This window comes from Caretta caretta, chromosome 7 (assembly GCF_965140235.1).
Source record: "Caretta caretta isolate rCarCar2 chromosome 7, rCarCar1.hap1, whole genome shotgun sequence".
Lineage (NCBI taxonomy): Eukaryota > Metazoa > Chordata > Testudines > Cheloniidae > Caretta > Caretta caretta.
In genome coordinates, this window is record NC_134212.1 from 59,328,103 (window position 1) to 59,349,761 (window position 21,659).

The window sequence follows — 21,659 nt, forward strand, 5'->3', positions numbered from 1 at the left end:
GACACTGGGGTTCCTTCTGCTGCTGTTGATGTATTTTGATGTTTCTTATGTCATGCTAACTCTGAGATCTGGGAGTTCACAACACAAAGGGCATGATCCACTGGCTTCTCATCCTCATTGCTTGTATTGCACTGGCCTCAGTCAAGGATCGGAGTCCCATGGTGCAGACAGGCCCGGACAACCACAGTTCCTGCCCGGAGTACCACACCATCTCACTTTTTCACCCTCAGGTTTCACAATGTCTTTACAAAAATCCAACCCTTCATCACTGAGCAATTTAAAAAAAAAAAATCAAAGAATGGTCCCCTTTTTATTATGATCATTTGCGTTGCTGTGCCACCACAGAGCTCCGGATATGGACCAGGGTCCCACAGCACTAGCTGCTGTATAGACACGCAGTCACTGCCGGAAAGAGCTTGCAGCCTAAGAACTTCAGAGCCGTACAACATGAGAATCTATCTTCAATAATTATTTGGCTTCCCTTACTCTAGTATCTGAGTAGCTCATCCTTTCTAATGTGAGGTCAGAGATGCAAGATCCTGGGTCTTGAACGGAGGCCTAAGACCCCCTGAGACAGCTGCTGCATCCTGGCCTCTGCTCAATGCCTACTGAAACCTGCTGGGCTGAGAAGCTAGTTGTGCTATAGCCCCAGCCAAGGCACCCCCCCCCCACGGGACCTCTGATTGGAGGATCTCCTGGCTCCATCGATTGGTCCAACTATGCTATTTAAGCCAGGAGGAGGCACAGGAAGTTTGTCTGAGCAACAAGATGTGTGACTGCATTGGACCCTGCTTGTGCCTGCCTTCTGCTCTGCTCCTGTTCCCACTGTGTTCCTGCTTCATGCTTGATCCTTCCCTCTCCTCAAGTTCCTGCTCTTACACCTCCCCTTCAATCATCAGTGACCAGTCCTGGCTCCAACACTAGCCTCCAACTTCTGACCCTGACTCTGGCTTGACCCTTGGCTCTGGCACTTGGTATCTGACTTCGGTTCTGGCCCTTAGCTTCAATTATTGGTTCTGACTCTGGCTTGGCCCCTGGCTCGGGTAACTGGCAGCTGACTCTGGTGCTGACCCTTGGCTTTGTTCCTCACCCTGGATCCCTGCTCTGCCCCCTAGGCCTGACTCCTGCTCTGGCCACTAGGCAAGACAGCCTATATCCCGGTCCATAGCAGGACAGTGCTTTTATCCCCATCGTACAGATGGAACCAAGGCATGGAGAGACAGAGGGTATGTCTGCACTTGGAGCTGGGGATGTGACTCCCAGCTCAAGGAGACATACTCGCACTAGCTCTGATTGAGCTAGTGTGCTAAAGTAGAGTGTGGCCATGGCCGGGGCTAGTCCCCCACCGATATACCTGGCTGAGACACTGGGCACGCGCTTCGGGAAGCTAGCCCTTCCTGTTGCTACAGCTGTGCTCTATTTTTAATGCAGTAGCTTGATCAGAGCTAGTGTGAGGATACCTGCTCAAGCTGGAAGTTACACCTCCAGCTCCTAGTGTGGACGTACCTTAAGTGACTTGTCTAAGGTTACAGAGCAAGTCTGTGGCAGAGCCAGGAATTAAACCTGGCTCTCCTGCGTACTAGGCTAACACTCTAACCACTGGACCATCTCCTGCTGCTCTGCTGCAATTGGGACCTACCAAGTACATCCCTGATGACCTCCAAGGGGCAAAAGGCAGCTGCCCTGTTGATTTCAGCTCCCTGAGATATAAAGAACCTAAGAACGGCCATACTGAATCAGACCAATGGTCCATCTAGGGCAGTTGCTGGTACCAAATGCTTCTGAGGGAATGAATGGAAGAGGCAACTTCTAGTGATCCATCCCCTGTCATCCAGTCCCAGCATCTGGCAGTCAGAGGCTTAGGGACACCCAGAGCATGGGGTTGCGTCCCTGACCATCTTGGCTAATAGCCATTGATGGATCCATCCTCCATGAACTTATCTAGTTCTTTTTTGAAACCAGTTATACTTTTGGCCTTCACAACATCTGCTGGCAACAAGTCCCACAGGTTGACTGGGCATTGTGTGAAGCAGTACTTCCTTTTGTTTGTTTTAAACCTGCTACCTATTAATTTCATCAGGTGACCCCTAGTTCTTGCTTTATGAGAAGGAGTAAATGACACCTTCCTATTCACTTTCTCCACACCATTTGTGGTTTGTATAGACCTCTATCTTCTTCCCACCTTCCTTTTCTCTTTTCTAAGCTGACCAGTCCCAGTCTTTTTAATCACGCCTCATATGGAAGCTGTTCCATACCCCTAATAGTTTTGGTTGCCCTTCTTTGCACCATTTCCAACTCTACTATACCCTTTTTTTTAAATGGGACAACCAGAACTGCACACAGTATTCAAGGTGTAGGCATATTGTGGATTTATATACGGCATTATGATATTTTCTGTTTTGTCTATCCCTTTCTGAATGGTTCCTAACATTTCTGTTAGCTTTTTTTGACTGTCGCTGTACATTGTGGATAGTCTTCTGAAAACACCCACATAATAACAGCTAATTTAGCCCTCATCATTTTGTATGTGTAGTTTGGATTGTTTTTTTTCCAATGTGCATTACCAACAATGAATTTCATCTGCCATTTTGTTTTCCGGTCACCCAGTTTTGTGAAATCCCTTTGCAACGCCACAGTCCACAGTCAACTTTGGACTTGACTATCATGAGTAATTTTGTATCATATGCAGATTTTGCCACCTCACTGTTTACCCCCATTTGCAGATCATTTCTGAATATGTTGAACAGCACAGGTCCCAGTATAGGTCCTTGGGGCCTTGCACTATTTACTCCTCTCCATTGTGAAAACTGGCCATTTATTCCTACTCTTTGATCCTATCTTTGAACCGGTTACTGATCCAGGAGAGGACCTTCCCTCTTATCCCATGACTGCTGAAGAGTCTTTGGTGAGGGACCTTGTCAAAGGCTTTCAGAAAGTCCAAGTACACCCTTGTCCACCTGCTTGTCGACACGCTCAAATAAGCTAATAGATTGGTGAGCCATGACTTCCCTTTACAAAAGCTGTGTTGACTCTTCCCTGATGTATCGTGTTTATCTATGTGTCTGATCATTTTGTTCTTCACTAGAGTTCAACCAATTTGTCTGGTCCTAAAGTCAGGCTTCCCTGCCTGTAATTGCCAGGATCACCTCTGAAGCCCTTTTTAAAAATTGGTGTCAGATTAGCTACCCTCCAGTCATTTGGTACAGAAGCTGATGAAAGTGACAGGTTACAACCACAGTTAGTAGTTCTGCAATATCATATCTGAGTTCCTTCAAAACTTGTGGGTGAATCCCATCTGGTCCTGGGAACATATTGTTGTTTAATTAATTAGTTTGTTCTAAACCCACCTCTATTGACACCTCAATCTGGGACAGTTCTTCAGATTTGTCATCTGAAAAGAATGGCTCAGGTGTGGCCATCTGCCCCCACCCCCTGCCATTCCCTGCAGTGAAGACAAATAAAGTTTGATAAATGAGGAAACAAAATTGCTGGGCACAAACATTTTATTGTTAACTTTCTAAGACTGTGTTACAAGTAAAGAAGAGTCAATGGTAAACCAATACTTGTCCGTGTCTCTTTTTTGAAAGTATAAGGAATGGACCAGGAGTGGACTTAAAAAAAAATTATTTATGCATCATACTTGGCATTTAAAATCCAGCCAATATGAGCAAGATTTTTCAGGGCTCAGCCAGATTTCCAAAGAGCCTAGCTGCTATTTAACCACAGATTTTTCCAAAGTGCTCAGTGCCCGACAAGCTGAGCTTCTATTGGCAATCTGGCCCTCACTGTGGGTGCTGATGGCTTCGGAAAATCTACCCCAAGACAGCTTGAGGATTCATTGATCCTATTTCAGCTGGGATTTCACTTCTCTTCCTTGAGATCCTTGTTTTCTCTTTGACACTGATCCCTCGCTCCCCAGCTCTCCTGGTAGGCTGTTGAGTCAGGAAATCCCCAGCCACGCACACCAAAAGGTTAAGGTGCTTTGAAGTTGCACTGTGTATGACACAGCTAGTTACTGTTGCTCTGCAGTGGAAAGTTTTGGCAAACTAGAAGAGACTGTTTTTGTGTCTCTTGCACAGTGCCAAAATAGCAGCAACAAATATATAACAGGATGGAGCAGGTGGATGAAATCAGCATGCCCTTTGGGTTAACACCACTGGTGCATCAGGAAACGGCCTCCTACCTGCCCCTTGTGGGCTGCTTCAAGATCCAGAGGAATAAGGAGGGAACTGTGTTTCCTTAGAGTGCCGGGGCTGCAAGCCTGCCTGGATGTTATGTGGGCTGCACAAAGGGAAAGGCTCCTGTGCCCCCTGCCACACTGTGCATCTGTGTAAGGACCAGGCTGAACTTGGTCCTCAAACTAAACAAGAATTAATATGCATGGGAGAGTAAGTTACATGGTGGTAACTGGGTCCCAGCCTACCTCTGAGAATATCTGCACTGGGGTAACTTAAGTGCCAAGGGAGCTGGGACAAGTTGTTACTTGCAACAGCTTAGACACACTTTGATTCACCTCTGATTGTTGCCTATGAATCAATGAATAGTGGGTGCAATTTTCAGGAGTGCCTGAGGAGCACAAGTCCCACTGAAGGACCCTGGGAATTTTGCTCCTGAGTCACTTAGGTGCTTTTGAAAATTCCACTGTTCAAGACCCTCCTTCCCTCCACAAAGACAAATAGTCACCTTGGGAGACAATGAAAGTGTCAGTGTTTAAAGGCTTCCTCTCTTTAACAGGGCCAGATTTATCCCTGTTGTAACTCCCAGGGACTTCAGTGGTGGAATGGTTTTGTCCCATAGATCATAGGGGACATCAGGGTGGAATGAGCGTACAGAAGCCCAAGTGGGAGAGGTGAAGTGGAGGGGAAGAGGGTCTTGTACCAGCCATGTGCCAGATCATGCTTTGCTGTGTTTTAACAGGTCATGGAGAACACCTTTTCCCAAAAGGAAACTGTCATCAGCACCCTGTACAGCAGTTTAAACCGAGCCATCCTGTATTGTCTGTCCAGGCCGCAGCAATCACTGCCTGAACAGCTGAGTCTCCGGAACACCCTCCACACCCTGCAGGAGCAATGGGACATCATCTTTGCAACTTACAACTCAAATATTAGTTTCACCATCTGCCTTATGCACTGTCTGTGTCAGCTGAGCTCTGGGAGGTACATGCACTGCGCTTGGTGTGACTTCTGATTAACTTTCTCTCCTGATGTTTATTGCAGTGGGCGGTGCACACAGAATAGGAAAGATTTCACATGCTCTTTCAAGGTCATGGTGCCAAACGTTCTGAACTGTGGAAGTTGAGAGCGCTCAGTGCCTTGCAGGATCTGGGATTTAGGATGTACTACATCCTAACAAATTACTGGCCCAATCTAATAGTCTGGTGCTACATGTGTAATTGCTTGCATGGGCCCACGGGTCCTTACTGATTTGCTCCCATTAAGATTACTAAATTGAGTTGCATGGGAACATGGGGTTTTTTTCCCTCATGAAAGCTTTTGACAAAAACATAAAACGCATTTCTTAATTTCAGTTTCAACAAGACGAAAAAATATTTAAAAATGTCAATATTTTTATGAGAACCTGAAAGTGTTCAGTTGACAATGGCATGTTTTTGTGAAAAATTCTGTGTAGTCAAAAAACTGTTTTCCTGTAAAAAAAAAAAAAAAACCACCATTTGATGGAACAACTTCTACCAGTTATATTGCTAAGGTGTTGTCTAAAAAATATATACAATAGTATGCGTAATGAGAAGCATCGGGTATTAGCAATGGAACTCTTGATTTCCATTTGTTATTTTGAAAAGTGATTGTGTAAACCTCCAGAAAAACACCCAACTGATCTGAATTTTATCTGACCCGTCTAAAAACTCTGATGGCTCAGAACTTGGTCTGGATATCTCACAAGAATAAGCTTTCCTATGGTGTGTTGGCACTGCCCCTTCCAGCTGAGGCCAGAACATGCAATTACAGAGACTAGACCTGGGCCCAGTCTGAAAGTATGTCTCTAGACTTCAAATATCCCTCCAAACCTAGGGATGTTTTTTTTTGTGGGCATGGTCCTGCACCCATTGAATTCACTGGGAGTCTTGTCATTGGTTTCAATGGGTGCAGGATCAGACTCTGTGTGAGAAGGTTATGGGATGGCTGACCAGTGTTGGTGCGCGTTTTGAAGTTGTCAGGGAATATTTTGTTGCAGGGCAGGTCGGGTTCATTGGGAGCTATCTGTGAGGATTTTTCTCTGGTGTGCGGAAAACTAGCAGTAGGCATTGTTGGTGTAATCGTTGTGTGTGATTTCCGCAGTGTTCACTGTTTGGGTGTTTCTGGTAACAGCACGTCTTCTTTTGTAACATGGGTAGCAACTTTCACTATAAGCTAATGAACAGCTTTGGGGGGGAATATGTGTAGGGGCCAGCTACAACATTCAGATTCGAGGCCACTTCAGAGGTAATTGGGGTAGGCTCGTAGCTAGCAGAGAGAAATGTGCAAATGAAAAGCAGATCATTTCTGAACCTTCTGTTGACGACGACAACAACACAAAAGAGCATGTGTGGATGTCACTTGTATCTGGGAAAAGTCATGGCTGGTTCCTATTTCATCCAAATGGCTTTGTTCGTCCCTGATTATTATGTCTTGTGCTTGGATTCTGGGGTTTTCTGCTGCTACATGAAATTCTCCAGAAAACAAAAATGAAGGTGGGGGGGTGGGAATCATTACTGAGTATGATCTCTGTAAAGGAGACAGGCAAAGCTGTGTCTGTCCCCGCAGAACAAAAAGAAGGAATTCTAGGAATAACAGAAAAATTAAACAGGGCTCCTCTTTCATTTCTGTACACTGTAAAACTTGGCACTACTACAGCACCCTACCCCTGAGCATCTCAAAGCACATTTACAGTGGTGACAATGCATTGCCACTCCATGTGACAGGTGAGGAATCTGCACAGAGGTGTAAAGTGATTTGCTCCAGGTCATACAGTGAGTCGTTGTCCTGGCTCATCCCTCGCTCTGACCATTAGATCACGGTGCTTCTTGTGAACTGCAGAAAAGCAGAATACTGCAGTGGTTGCATCCTCAAGAATTCTGCACACAGAAGGGGGCCTCAGGAGGTGTGGATGGAATTTAAAGGCACCACACCAACAGCCGGATGAAAAGAGATACTCCCCCCCACCCCCAACATACTGTGAACATGAGTTGATCACTGCTGCAGGATAATATTGAAGCAAATTATTTAGTAGGCAAAACAGGATTAGATAGCTGAGGAATCGGTGAAAGCTCCTGAGGGCAAACAGGGACTACCCTGTAGACTGTATAACAGATTCTTTAACTGCTACTGTGAATTGGATTTTTATGAGCATTTTTATGCGTCTGCTGTGCATTCCCAGCAATGGTCAGATTACGATCGGCCTCTGCTGATGAGAAAAACAGCTGCAGTTGCATGAGCTTGGGTTGATTTTATTGGGATTGACCTACCAGCTCCTCACCAGATGGGAGTCTGGAAATCGTTTCTCCTCATGATATAATACTACTGTTCAGATGCATTACATATGCATTTAGGTGGCCGTTCTCTGGGAACATCTGTTACTGGTTAATTTTGGAGACTGAGGACTCAGATGGACCATTCTGCTCCAGCATGGCAGTTCCTGTGCTGCTAGATTTAAAGCAAAGAAAGCCAATGCATGAGTCTTTTGAAGCATCTCTGAGTTCATTGCTATTATTACTGCTTCTTGCACACCGGGGATGAAGTCCTGACTCTGTTGAAATCAAAGGGAGTTTTGCTGATGACTTCAGCAGTGCTAGGAACCCCCCCCCCCCCCCCACCCAGCATGTTGACTTTTCTCACAGGTGATATACCCAAGGAATTTTTACTAACTTTAGTTGCAGAGTAACTTTAGAGTCTTTTTGGCAAAAGAAGCAAGTGCTTGGCATTTCTTTATTCATCAGAATGGTGCTAGAACTAGTTACTTTCTGTGCTCTGTGGAGGTTTAGGAATCCATTTAATGTATCCTAGCTAAACTGAATCCAGTGAAACAATAGAACATTTGAGGTGGGCCACTTTTCCACATGGCTTTTTCAGATCTGTTTTTGTTCTTATTCCAATTTAATAATTCCTAGACAAAAACGGTTAAGGTTGAGAGTATGTAGCAGTAACGTAAAGGTAAAAAACATTATAACAACACTGCAATTATCCTAAAACCAGGCACGACAAACCAAGGAAATTTGGGGTTACTGTTACCTTTGCATCTTTGGATTACTTTTAAGTGTAAGAAATGCCCACATAAGGTACTGTGACAGGGTCGGGCCAGATGGCTACAGGAGAGTAATAGAAGGCATATATATTAGCCCCAGGCTAAGTAGGTCCCTTTTCCCTGGGTAAGATAACAGGGAAGGTTCCAGAACAATCAGGAACCTTCTGGAGACAATTAAGACAGACAGGCTGATTAGAACACCTGCAGCCAATCAAGAAGCTGCTAGAATCAATTAAGGCAGACTAATGAGGGCACCTGGGTTTTAAAAAGGAGCTCACTTCAGTTTGTGGTGTGCATGTGAGGAGCTGGGAGCAAGAGGCACTAGGAGCTGAGAGTGAGAACGCGGACTGTTGGAGGACTGAGGTGTACAAGCATTATCAGACACCAGGAGGAAGGTCCTATGGTGAGGATGAAGAAGGTGTTGGAAGGAGGCCATGGGGAAGTAGCCCAGGGAGTTGTAGCTGTTCCAGGAGGCACTCTAGACAGCTGCATTCCACAGGGCCCTGGGCTGGAACCCGGAGTAGAGGGCGGGCCCGGGTTCCCCCCAAACCTCCCAACTCCTGATCAGACACAGGAGGAGTCTGTGGGTTCAGAAAAACAGCCAAGCTGAGGGCTGCCGTGAAGCTCCAAGGTGAGCAAATCCGCCAATAAGTGCAAGACCCACCAAGGTAGAGGAAGAACTTTGTCACAGTTCCATAACAGACTTAACTCTGCCCTGTAGTGACGCCATCCAATAACATACCACTATGATTAGGGCATTGTAGTGTTTGTGGACCCACATTAAATTAAACTGATTTTTAGACACGGATCAGATTTTTTCCCCATTATTCTTCTGTTTATGGCATCACTACAGGGCAGAGTTAAGGTTGTTCATATGCCGTCCATTTCTTACCTTACCATGGTTGGATTTCTTTTAACTGTCACCTTACCTCTGAATTTCCTGCCTCCTGCTACCCCATACTGTGGTAAACTCACTCCAAAAAAAGGTTTAAGAACATAAGAACGGTCATACTGGGTCAAACCAAAGGTCCATCTAGCCCAGTATCTGGTCTTCCAACGGTGGCCAATGCCAGGTGCCCCAGAGGGAATGAACAGGACAGGTAATCATCAAGTGATCCATCCCCTGTTGCCCATTCCCAGCTTCTGGCAAACAGAAGCTAGGGACACCATCCCTGCCCATCCTGGCTAATAGCCATTGATGGACCTATTCTCCATGGACTTATCTAGTTCTTTTTTGAACCCAAAGGCTTGTTTGTTATGGTCTCAGCACTTTTGGTGGTAGCACCATCATTACTATTGTCAGCCACGTTTACTAGGTCTTTGCTATGGATCAACCAAGAGCAGGGACCCATTATGCTAGGTGCTGTACAGACACAGAGCAGTAGACAGTCCCTGCCACAAAGAGCTGACAGTCTAAATAGACAGAACAGATGAAGGGTGGGGGAAAGGGGTATATAGCTCGCAAGAGAGAGCCATCAGTGTGATGGCGGCAAACGCTATTGGGCCATTATCAGTCATCAGAAGCTCAATTGTGGCTCTGTAGTGATTTTGCCTCCTACCTTAAGTACAGGAGGGGAGGCAATGTGGCCTAATGGGTAGAGCACTGGACTGGGACTTTGAAGATCTGGGCTCTATTCCCAGCTTAGCCATTGGCATGCTAGGTGATGTTGGTCCGATCACTGTGCCTCTGTGTGCCTCAGTTTCCCCATCTGTAAAATGAGACTAATGTTATTGACCTCCTTTTTAAAGTACTTTGAGAACTACAAATGAAAAATGCTGTGGGCTCTGATTATTGTAGGTATAGAGGGTGGGGAATTTTGGCTTTTGAGTAAATAAAACATAAGAGGTTAGGTGGAAATCCCTGGAGTGTGTAGTGTTCGTATTCTTCGCATTGATGGGATGCTGAAGGGGTCTGGGTTTCTCATGTTGCCTGTTGTTCTGTTTGCTCCAGCTATCCAGAAGGGTTTGGCGTGGATGCAAAACCAACACTAGCTTCCTATCGCCAAATTTTTCTGGCCCCAAGTGAAGAGGAGAAGGAAAGAGGGGACAGTCACGCTGCTGCGGGTGATGGTAATGTATGACCGAAGGAATTCACTGTCCCCAGAGGAGCACGACAAGGAGTGGGTCTAAAGGGATCTTTCAAGCAACTTTGACGAGTGCTTGGAAATAGGGAAGACAAGGTGTCTCTCTAATACCTTGGGGCCAGCACAGCTACAGCAACACTGCATACAACAACGGAAATAAGACGATATTTTGCTGTGTAACAGCTACCTCAGAGAACAGAGGGAACTGTGATGTGGTGGTCAGAGAATGATAGTAGGAGTTAGTATCTCCACAGTCCTAGTTCCAGTTGTGATCCTGAGATCTGCTGTGATGCTGGGCAGTCTTACAGTGCCTCCGTTTCCCCATCTGTGAAATGGGTACAGTAAGCCTTCTATAGTACACAAACCCCTGTGAGGATTGGTGGTGCCACAAATGCTTTCACTTTGCAGGAACAATGGCAGCTGGCAGCAGGAGGCTCAGATATACCAATTATAATTAAAAGCTTCATTTCCCAGCGCAGCTCCTTCCCCCTACCCCGGTGCTGGGAGAGGGGTGACTCTGCTCCGTGGGCTGCTGCGCTGAACTGGGAATTTGAAGAAGCTTTTCTGTGCAATTTACTTTACTTTAAAAGGCTCCCTGTTCTGAGAGAGCTGCCACTCTCGTTCTGCTCAGCACAGCAGCCCCCAGAGCCTCAGGGGCGAGAAAGGGCCTGTGCTGGGAAATGAAGCTTTTAATTAAAATTGACATTTCTGAGCCTCCCGCTGTCAGTTGCCGTTGTTCCTGCAAAGTGACAGCATTTGGGCACCAGCAGTCTGGCGGCCGAGCCAACTGGGAGAGCAGGACACTCGGCAATTTCTACCTTGGTCTAACACTTGTTAAATATCAGGAAATTTCACAAGGGGTTATTTTAGCTCACTTACTCCAGCTTCTCTTTAAGGCGGTGTAAGCTATCTCTGCTCTCCACAGAGCACTCACATCAGAGGTTATTGTCCAAAATTATCCCCCCCCACACACACACCCTTTTGAGGTATCCTGTTATTTTTAGATAACCACAAACATAAATCCTAGCCTGACTTTCCTTTAGAGCTGGCTATTTCTAGGATTTTTCCCAGCTGAAATATTTAACCCTCCCCTGAGTTCTCCTTTGCCTTAGAGAGAGGCTCAATTTTTTATACTCCTGCTGTGATCCAATTGGTCTGGTTTCCAGAGTGAGTCAGCAAAATAGCTCTGCATCTCCATGTAGAATATCCAGTCACAATGGCCACAACAGTTTTACAGTCCCTGATGTGTGGCTCACATCCTGCCAGGATTTCTATTGACGCTGTCTCAAGGATTAAAAAATGTCCTATACGTGCTTTAAACCTTATATTTCAAATGTTAAGTGTCCAGAGACAGCTGATCAGGTGCTTATCCAGAGCAATGCATGATTGAATCAGCTGTTACTCCCACTGGTATTTTGGGGGTTGGATATGGAGGAAGAAAGGTCCTATTGATTTTCCACAAGGGAGTTGGTAGTGAAGCTAAGAGGCCTTTTTAGATAGTGCACAAAATGGTGATAATCTAGAGTAACTCCAGTGGCTTCAATAGAGTCACTTCAGATTGGCACCAGTATAACAGAGAGGCACTTTTGGCTCCTACGCTGCTGACTTCACATTCTCAAACAGAAGGTCATTCCTCATTGACAACTCTTTGGTTTCTAGTTCAGCAAGAGATTCTGAAAACAGTCGAAGTCATCTGGAAGCAGCTCATTTCTCAGAGGCGGCAGGCCCTGGAGGACACCTACAAGATAGATCTCTCTGTGAAGCCAGGAGACAGAGAGAAGGAAGTGAAGATAGCCGAGATCACTCCTCTGTGGGAAGAGACGATGACGAAGGCTTGGCAGCACTTCATAGGTCTCTGTTCTTTAATGGAGCACTTACCTCAGTGAGCAAAGGCATTGCAGGAAGCATCCCGATTAATGGAAGGATGCTGACGCCTCAGTTATAGTCTCCCATTGCACATCATAGGCCAGATACCTTGGGTCCTCACTCTGTTTTTTCTCAGTCCAACTCCAGAGTTAGAAGGAGGGATTCTGTCCCACATGCATCCCCTTTACACTGCTCTGGTGATGTACAGGCATTGGCTTGGTGCCACAAGGAGTTGGAAGAGGATTCCCCTGGTGCAACCACACAGCATAGGGCTCCTCAGAAATGGCCATGCCAGGGCCAGAGGGGAGCCTTGGCAGCATATACCACTGCAGTGATTCTGAGCTGCTCCAGATTGAAGAGCAGCGGTTGGGAAGCTGCTGTGCATTAGAGCACCCCCAGGGCTGCTCTAATTTATGCCAGGGGCCATTTTGGCCCCCTGAAGCAGCCCACAATCCCAAAGGCACAAAGCCACCATTGCTTCCCATCTCCAGGGGATCTTACATCCCCAGGAATAAGTACCAGACTGAATATAACCTGAGTAAGGCTGAGTAGAGCCCCATACAAATCTCACCCACAGACATTTGGAGATAAGCAGAGTGAGCTTCTCTGCAGATGAATGACCACGTGATTCCTGACATTTGCTTCAGTATTTGAAAAGCCTGAGAAGCTCTTGTAAGGGTTTTCCTGATGGTGCTTCCCATCTCTGCAGAGGGCGACACTTGGAGACGTTGGGTTAATTTGCCTCCAGTGTCTTCTCTTGAGGTCAATGAGTTTATGCCTGGGGTACATTGGACCCCATTAGTTTTGTTAGAAATAAAGTAGTACAGGTGGGTTGGTGGGGGTGAGGTGCGGCTTACCCTCACCAAGCTTATGGAGATACTAAAATAGGGCTTTGTAGTAGAAGCTGGTTGCAACCATGTTTGGCCACAGAATTGTACAGCGTGTGGTCTGAGGTAGTACATAGTCCATCGGCTACAGGGCCTGAGAAGCACATGCTGATGAGTGAGTGAGATAGCACAGAGATAAAGCATGTGGAGTTTGCACCATGGTACTGGGTCATGTCCCATGCAGATGCCAGCCTGCCACTCATGCTCAAGACCTGGGTCCACTTTTCCTTCCTAAGCATTTTATTTTCTGGTCTACAGCATCTGAGAAGAAGACTCTCCAAAGTAAAGCAATGCCAGCCCAGTCCCAGAGCAAGCCCAGTTCCTGGAGCGAAAGCTTGTCTTCGGCTATGAGGTTGATGCCTGGCAAGAATGTAAAGGAAACAGTGTGCAAATCTGAGGTAATTTCTATTTCCCTATTATTAGCCTACATCACCCACTCGGAAGCTTAGGGGGATGGATGGCTGGGTTCAGGAGGCATCAGCTAAGATTGCCTGGGGTGTTCTCATAAGAATCACGTTAGTAATTATATAATTATAGGGATAAGTATAGTAGTAATTATAGGCATCTGTATTACCATTAAGCTTCCTTTCATAGATGTTCAGGCTAGAAATGACCATCATGATGATCTTGTCTGACCTCCTACATAGAAGAGGTCAGAGAACCTCACCCAGCTTTAAGCCCAGGTCTTGTAGTTGACCTCTAGACTCTCCTTTCATCTCAGGCTTGGTTCTTTGTTGGTAACATCTCTTTATTAAAAGGCTTTTAATCAAGTAAGGCTCTCATTTAGCAAGACGCTTAATTGCACGCCTAAATTTAAATCTTTGATTAGTCCCAGTGGGTTTAAAGTTAGGTGTGTGCTTACACACCTTGCTGCATGGAGGCCTAATTGCAGAAAATAAGAATAGAACATTGCACTCTCCCACTGACGAGAGGGGTGAGGCATTCCCAGGTGTTGCTGCTACTTCTGGTTTAGATCACTGTGTGGACCCCATCTCTCTTGACGTGGTACAGGGGGCCCCATCCAAGGCACTATCCTCTCCTCCTCTGCCCACGCTGGAGGCCCCTCCTTGGGGACTAGGCAGGCTGGGAGGAGGAGTGTGTATACCAGGCATGGGGCCAGAGGGCATGCATGTCACTACCCCATCAGCTCCACAGCTGTTCTCAGGGAAAGACAAGGACAGCCAGACTGTCCATGCAGCTGCCCAAGAGGAGTGAGTCTGGATTAGTTGGAATCGGACCATGTTAGCAGAGCACTCCTATCTTCTCTGGCTGGGAAGCAATAATGGGGTCATGGCTCCCTCCAAGCACCTAGCGGACACTTGTCCATATCACCAGTAAAGAGCACAGGTTAGTGGCTGTTAGCAAGCACTTCTTAAATGGCCCCTGGCATAGAGTGGTGGAGGATGCTGCAGGGCAGGGTGCAGTGCATTGGGAGGGTATCCTGGGCGATGCGTTCCAGCCCCTAGGATCCTGGATTTAATCCACTGGTGAGTGTGTTACTGGTCTCTACCCTCCCTTGCTGATTGGCAGAGGAGATGGCTCTGTTACAGCCCCAGCTGGGTGCCTGAGCTCCTTACGTCAAGCTGCACCACCCCATGCTTTTAGCTGTGTAGAGTCCCCGGTTCAGTCCCCACTGTGTCAGCCAAGATGGCAGCCCTCATATAACCACAGCACTCACCAAGGTTTCTCTGAATAACATCCTACTCATTGCTTAAGATCTCTTTGTTGGTTACAGAGCGAGCAACTTCTTCCCAGGTACACATGTAGCCTGTGATGTCATGCTGCCAGAGCACCGACTATTTGCCCTGGGGTCTGTTTAATTATTTTTTAAAATTAATTTTGATTATTACAGCTGATTACACCTCAGTGAGCAATGTAATTGATATTTGTTAATGTATCCCAAGGAACATTTTGTACAACATGCTTTTTGCTGTTGAAGGTTAAAGACTCCGTTATTGGTTTTTCCCTAAATATGCCCACATCATTAGTTCCTCCAGTGAAAAGGTTGCCATCTGGAAAAGGCAGCATGGAGACATTATTCAGGCACAAGTGCATGAAATTGGTGTTTCTGCATCTTCTGTCTCTCTTCTGCAAGGGAGAGGCTTGTAATTAAAGGAGCTGGGTTGGAGGAAACATTACTCATTCGGTGTTATTCCTTATCATGTCAGCGACTGACAGCTCTGCAGCGCTGACAAATTGTTCCTCGCATTGAGACACAAAATGACAATTCCAAATGTTCTTCTTCCTCCAACTTCTCTTTGCGAGAGTTAACAGCACTTTTCAGCCAGACCTACTTGAGAAGCGGGAAAATGGATCTCCAAGCTTCTCTGCAGCCTGCAACAGTCCCTCTATACAGGATCCATTCATAGAGTATATGGGGGAATCTTCAGAAGTGCCTAAGTGAGTTAGAAACAGAGATCACATTGGCAATCATTGTGCTCCCAACTCACTTAGGTGCTTTTGGCAATCTCACCCCGTTGAGCTCATTGGCAAAGTTCCCTTTGACTTCAGCGGATGGAACCCATGGTTTAGTTGCAGATATAACATAATTCCTGTGGCCAGACCCATCTCTACCTTTTTCAGTGGCACTGCTCACATGAGTAAGGTGGGCAGGAGTTGGCCTTTGGTCAGGAGGGCTGCTGCTTTGGTACAGTTCCCAGAACTGGTTTAGCTAAATATTAATGAATGGGAATACCTGCTGCCAAGTTGGGACCATATGGAAATGATGCTTAGTGGGCAGCATACTGGCAGTGCCTAGGGTTACGTGGAATTGAACTCGGTATCAAATTTTGACCTCTGCTCTTTTCTCCTTATTGCCAAATAAAGTCTATGGAGAAGGAAAAAGGGGGATGACATGTAGGGATTCTCACTTGTTAGTTGTCCTTGCATTTGTTTTCAGTGCTATATTGTGCATAGTGTTATGTCTTTTCATGCTGCTTGAAAAGCTCAGATTCTTCTCTTAATCAGGAGAGCTAATTGGTCAGGATGTCAGGTCTCCACCCAGGGGGTCTGAATCAAGAGGATTACATTCTATTTATGAAGGGGAAATAAAGCATGAGATCAAACTCTCCATATTCCAAGCCTATTGTTAACGAACCTGTCAGTCTCATATGTGCTACTTCTGGCCAATATTTTCAAATTTAGGGCCTTTTCTTTTTAAATGGCCACCTAAAGTTATGCTTTAAAATCCACATTTGGACACTAAATAAAAGTGACCTAGTTTCAGAGGGTGCTGAGTACTTGCAACGTCTCATTAATTTTAGTGGCAGCTGGGGGTGCTTAGCAGCTGTGAAAACCAGGCTGTTTTTATGTAGGTTGCTACTTTTAGGCACCTCAGTTTGACAATGTTGGTCATAAACTTTATCTTTTCTTATCTTTCTTCAAAGACTCTGGTTGTTCCAAGATGTGCTGTAAAGGGATTGTCCTTCATGTATTGTCCTGTCTTACTTGGGGAAAAATCTTAGAACAACCAACTCTACCCCAAGCGCTTTTGACCTTGAAAAGGGGTAAGGGCCAGGGAGTCCATGGAGCCCCGTTGGTTTTATGTGGAAGCCACTCAGATACTGTGGTGAGGGGAGGTGGTATGAAATCCTATGGTAAGATAAGATAAAAAATGTAGGACTACTGGTTAAATAGTAGGGGGAAAAACCTTAAAATCCAAACATCCTAGGGCCAAGTACAAAATTCCTGCTTCTTTTTACTCAGGGCTAAGTCCTGTGGACCCTAATTGAGCAAAAGTCCTGTTGGAATCAAGGGGAAATTTCCCTGAGTCAGTAAAAACTCAGTGAGCCCCTCAGGATTTACCTCACAGAAACCACAGATGAAAGGGATCTGGTTGGGTTATTAAATCCATTCCTCTGCTCCCCAGAATGTAGCTAATAGAAGGTGGAGAAGTACCCGTATTTGATGTGATAAAAATACATTTCTAATAGCTTTTTTTTTTCCAAATTGTTGGTCATAAAGTAATCCTAATCCATTGAGCTGTGCTGATTTACACCAGCTGGCTCGCCATTCCTGCTGCACCTTTCACCCCAGGATCTCAGTGCTTTACAAACAATGAATCAACCCCCCGTTTCCACTGCCCGGCTGTTCATCCGTGGGTACTGTAATGGACAGAGAGGCTAAGCAACTCTCCTAAAAGCTGGGTGGGCTCTCTCATTCATGCCCCAGCTCTGTCCACTAGCCACCCCCCGCTCCTGTGCATCTGTTGCAGAACGTGTGCAGGGTTAAAGAAGAGTTTGCAAAGCCAATTGATGGCATTTGTGGGAGGAGGGAGAGAAGGAGCACAGTCTGGTAATTGCTCCATTTTTCCTACTTGGAAGCCTGAATAACCATGCAGGAGCCACAGGAGCGCTGTGCCAAGCCATGTGATTCTTTGAGATCTGTCAGCTGGCAGAGGGGGAAGGATTTTCCCATGTCTAGCTCCATTCCTGCCTTTCAGAGCCATCTCAGAGGGGAGTGTGGGATGAGAGCTTATCTGCCGTGAGGGCTCTCGTGCTTGGTCCTGCAGGGTTCTGATCTGCCAGCCAGTCTGTTGACCCTCAGCACATCTTGCGCAGGATTTTGGTGTTGGGGGAAGGAGTATTAGGGTTATATTTAGATTTGATTTTAGGGTTAATGTTGGCTGATTAATTTTGTTTGGCTCCTTTAACAGAGACAATTGTAATGGGTTCCTTATTCTTTTTCTAGTTCAGTGTGTATGTTCTTTTTTTCCCCTCCAAGGCACAGATGCCTTGAGGGGCTGGGGAAAAATAAATCTTTTAAACTCTGAACTGCAGAATAAAAAGCTTAAGCTGAGCCCGGGCTACTTACACTGCAAGAGCAGAAACAACAGACTAGCTTTTTAGTCATTTTTTAGTCTCTTCCACGGGAAGGTGCAAAATTGCATTGGCAGATGGATGTAGCACACCCAAACTGCATCTGTAGAGAGGGCCAGATTGTGCCTTGGCCATTGTGGGAGCTTGAGGTGAACAGAGGGTGCAAAGAGTCTTCACTCATCTTGGACTCTTGTGTATGGGGCCAGGCACAGTATTGCTTCTTGGGGGGTGTCTAGTACTGAAGTCATGTCAGCAAGTGGAGCAGAAGCAGCACAGTGGGGAGCCTGTCTCTGGCATGCTGGGAGCAGCCAGTAGAGTGTGCCGCCCCTCCTCAGACCTCTTTTGTGGCTGTGTGGTCAATGACCCAGCACCCCTCAATCTGACTGCTAGATCCTAGCATTCAACAGAATGTAATCAGCACTTGCATTAAACCCACAAGCAGTGGAGGCAGGGCAGGGTTGTGACTAGGGTGACCAGATAGCAAGTGTGAAAAATCAGGACGGGGGTGGGGGTTAATAGGTCCCTATATAAGAAAAAGCCCTGAATATTGGGACAGTCGCTATAAAATTGGGACATCTGGTCACCCTAGTTGTGACTGAGGGTAGAACAGGGCCCCTTGATTTCAGCGAGATTGCACTGCTGTAACTATGGCACGTATATTCTTTGATTCCTCTGGCTAGGTACCTACATACCCCCATCACCACAGCCTTACAACACCCCACTAGGCAGAGGAATGTTCGTTCCATTGCACAGATGGGAAACTGAGGCACAGAAAGACCCTGGAGCTTTCCCAGGGTTACACAGTGGCAGAACCCAGCTATCCTGAATCCCAGGGATTTCTTAACCACAAGCCAGTCCTTCCTCCTCTCTGGATTGGAAATCAGGGTTGATGTTTGCACCCCACTTCCCGAACAGTGTTGGAGACACCACAGCAGAAAGAGAGACTGCCTGTTCTGAGCAGTAAGCTATATAGGTGCTCAAGCAAGGAGATAAATACTGTTAGAGGGGGGGAGCAAGGGATTTGAACTGAAATGGAGAACCTGCTGATTTCTACAGAACATTTTAGAGGCAGAAGGAACCTGTTGATTATAGCAGCCTACAAAGCGTGTGAACTGAAGATGGGGGTAGATGAACCAAAAACACTTTAAAGCAAATATTTTTCTTACCAGTCGTTCTGTTTGGCCTTTTCTCAGTTATTTCAAACCAAACTAAAACAAGCAAACATATAATTATGAAATTTCTTTGCAAAGTGCATCATTTGTGTAACATCTTTATCTTTGTAATAGAAGGATAATTAACATAACTAATTATCTAATTAAGTTCATTAAGCATCCACCAACAGTGCACCGTGAAGTTGACATTATGTTCTACTGTCAACAAATGCTTTGATTTCTTAGGAAGTAATTAAAATGTAAATTAGCATGCCGTTAAATGCACAAGGGAAGTGTGGAATTTCATATTCATTTTAAAACTGCTCATAGCAACATAACTTTTTTCCCCTTGCAATGAAAGCAGGCACTTTGCTATTAATGATGTATATTGAACAATTCCCATTATAATATTATTGTCTAGTTTGATAATTGACTCACAGCTAAATTGCACTGGCCTGTGGCAAGCTGGAGAAAATTAAAGAAACTTTAAACAAAAAAACTTTTTAGTTCCTCTCAAACAAACATATCCAAGTCACTGTGCTCAGTTATCACCTTCGTATGAGGAGTGTAAGGGAAATAATATAAGATCTGTGCATATTATGAATTAATAGAGGTCGGTCTATGTATCTATCATCGCATGGAACCAATCACCATACTATCTTAAATATAAAGAATCTATATATCCTTTTAAAGTAACTATTTTTATGCGAAATTGGTAATGAAGGTGCCATTTATAAGCACATAAGCGTGGTTAGATAGGATCAGCCTGAGGTCTGTCTAGCCCAGTATCCTGTCTCTGACAGTGCCCAGAACCAAATGTTTCCAAGGATGGTGCAAGAACCCTACAACAGCAGACGTGAGATAACCTACCCCTCCCCCAGCCAACATTGTCACATCCTGATCTCTATTAGAGAGCAGTTTTAAGCCCTCATGCAGGAAGTTTAGTATCCATTCTAATATCTTACCATCACTAATTATGATAACTCTGGACATTCCTGTTCTCCATATAGGGATCAATCTCTGTTTGAATATTATTAAGTTTTTGGCCTCAATGACATCCTGTAGCAGTGAGTTCCACAGTTTAATCACACATCATATGAAAAAGTATTTCCTTGAATGGATATTTTCTGGGTTTTTTCCCAGAAGTATTTTCCTTTTAAGCAACAGAGTATTACTGGATCAGATTTAGAGGGGCTTCAGGGTTTGAGTCTAATATTCAGAGCCAATGTTCTCGTGAAGTTTTACATCCAAATGGCAGAAAGCTGTGAAGATTAGACAATTTATATTTGTGTAGATAAAAACAGATCCTTATTGAGATCAGGAGAGTTCTCCATGCAGGAAGAAGCTTAACAGCAAATGCTGACTACTCAAATGTGTGTGTCTAGAGATCTAGATACAAAGTTTCAGCAGAGGTGAAAGCAGATGTGCGGTGGGAAGTATTTTGCATGAGTGAGCTGGCCAGAAACTAGATAGGTAATAGGTCCAGCAGTGCAGACATGACCCTAGGAAAATGGCTGGAAATCTGCCAGATTCTCACTGATGGAGTTGTGAGGTGGAGAATTTAAATTTGCAAAACTCCAGAAGTTCCAGAGTGAATTTTTTTTGCACTTAGACACCATGGTGATAGTTGCAGCATAAAAGCCTGAATAGAAAGTGGTGTGACTATTGGCAGCACTGCTTATATGAAATATTTTATATAAAGTTACTCTTTTTAATAGCAAGGGTGGATCTAGTGGGAAGTACAAGTATGGGAAAGCAGGAGACTTGGTTGTATTTATTGTTAGCAATGCCAAAGACTCACTCCCCCTCCCCCCCCCCCGCCAAGGAAGGTCAGTGTCATCATCCCCATTTTAAAGATGGAGAAACTGAGGCACAAGGTGGTTGAGCGACTTGCCCAAATTCGCACAAGAAGTCATTGTCAGAGCCAGGACTAGAGAACCCAGCTGTCCCGTTCCCCAGGCTTGTTCTCTGCCTACTAGAAGATAGCCTACTTCTACCTGTGTTAATTTCCTAGGTAATTTTTTTATTGCTATAAAGTCAATGCTGCTTCCATGCTGTCTGCTTTTAGCTGTGCAGTATGCTCTGGAGTTCTGTTCTCTAAGGTCAAACACAGACACCATACTTTTGTTTTTAACTCTGCAAAGCCACCCTTGTGTACGTGGTGAATTGAAATTTGGGGCTTTTTCTCATTAAGTTTGCTATTCCCCAGCTAACTGGTGATGCCAGGAATCTGTCCATGATCCTTAGGAGCAGTTGGCAGTATGCATTAGCCTCCTAGAGGGTCGAGGCACAAGGCTTACATGCAGCATTTAGCTTCTGGAGCTACAGTCTGTTGAAAAGCTAAATGAGTTTTGGCTGTGTAACGTACAATCAAATCTATGCAGTGATGACAGTGCTGTAATTAATAAGAGCGTGCCAACAGCTCTCAGTGACGGGGGTGTCTGCTAGTGAAAAAGAGTAACTCTCTTTTTGTGCTAAAAAAACCCATCCTTTCCTTTAACTTTACATTTGTAACCTGATGAATAATAGAATGTGCCCTTTGCTACGAACTGATCATCTGGCTTTCTCTGTCCCCGCAAGTCACTAGAAAAGAAATCTGATCGCAAGACTTAAATG

General features: G+C 45.3%; 1 protein-coding gene across 1 annotated transcript in view; it reads left to right on the plus strand.

Annotated features, from left to right (window-relative positions):
- Positions 1–21,659, plus strand: part of WDFY4 (WDFY family member 4) — a 241,499-nt gene that overhangs the window by 113,634 nt on the left and 106,206 nt on the right. The window contains exons 37-40 of the mRNA XM_048858078.2: positions 4,918–5,156; positions 10,190–10,308; positions 11,982–12,173; positions 13,334–13,473. Coding sequence (XP_048714035.2) covers positions 4,918–5,156; positions 10,190–10,308; positions 11,982–12,173; positions 13,334–13,473 — 690 coding nt within the window. The remainder of the gene's footprint in view (positions 1–4,917; positions 5,157–10,189; positions 10,309–11,981; positions 12,174–13,333; positions 13,474–21,659) is intronic.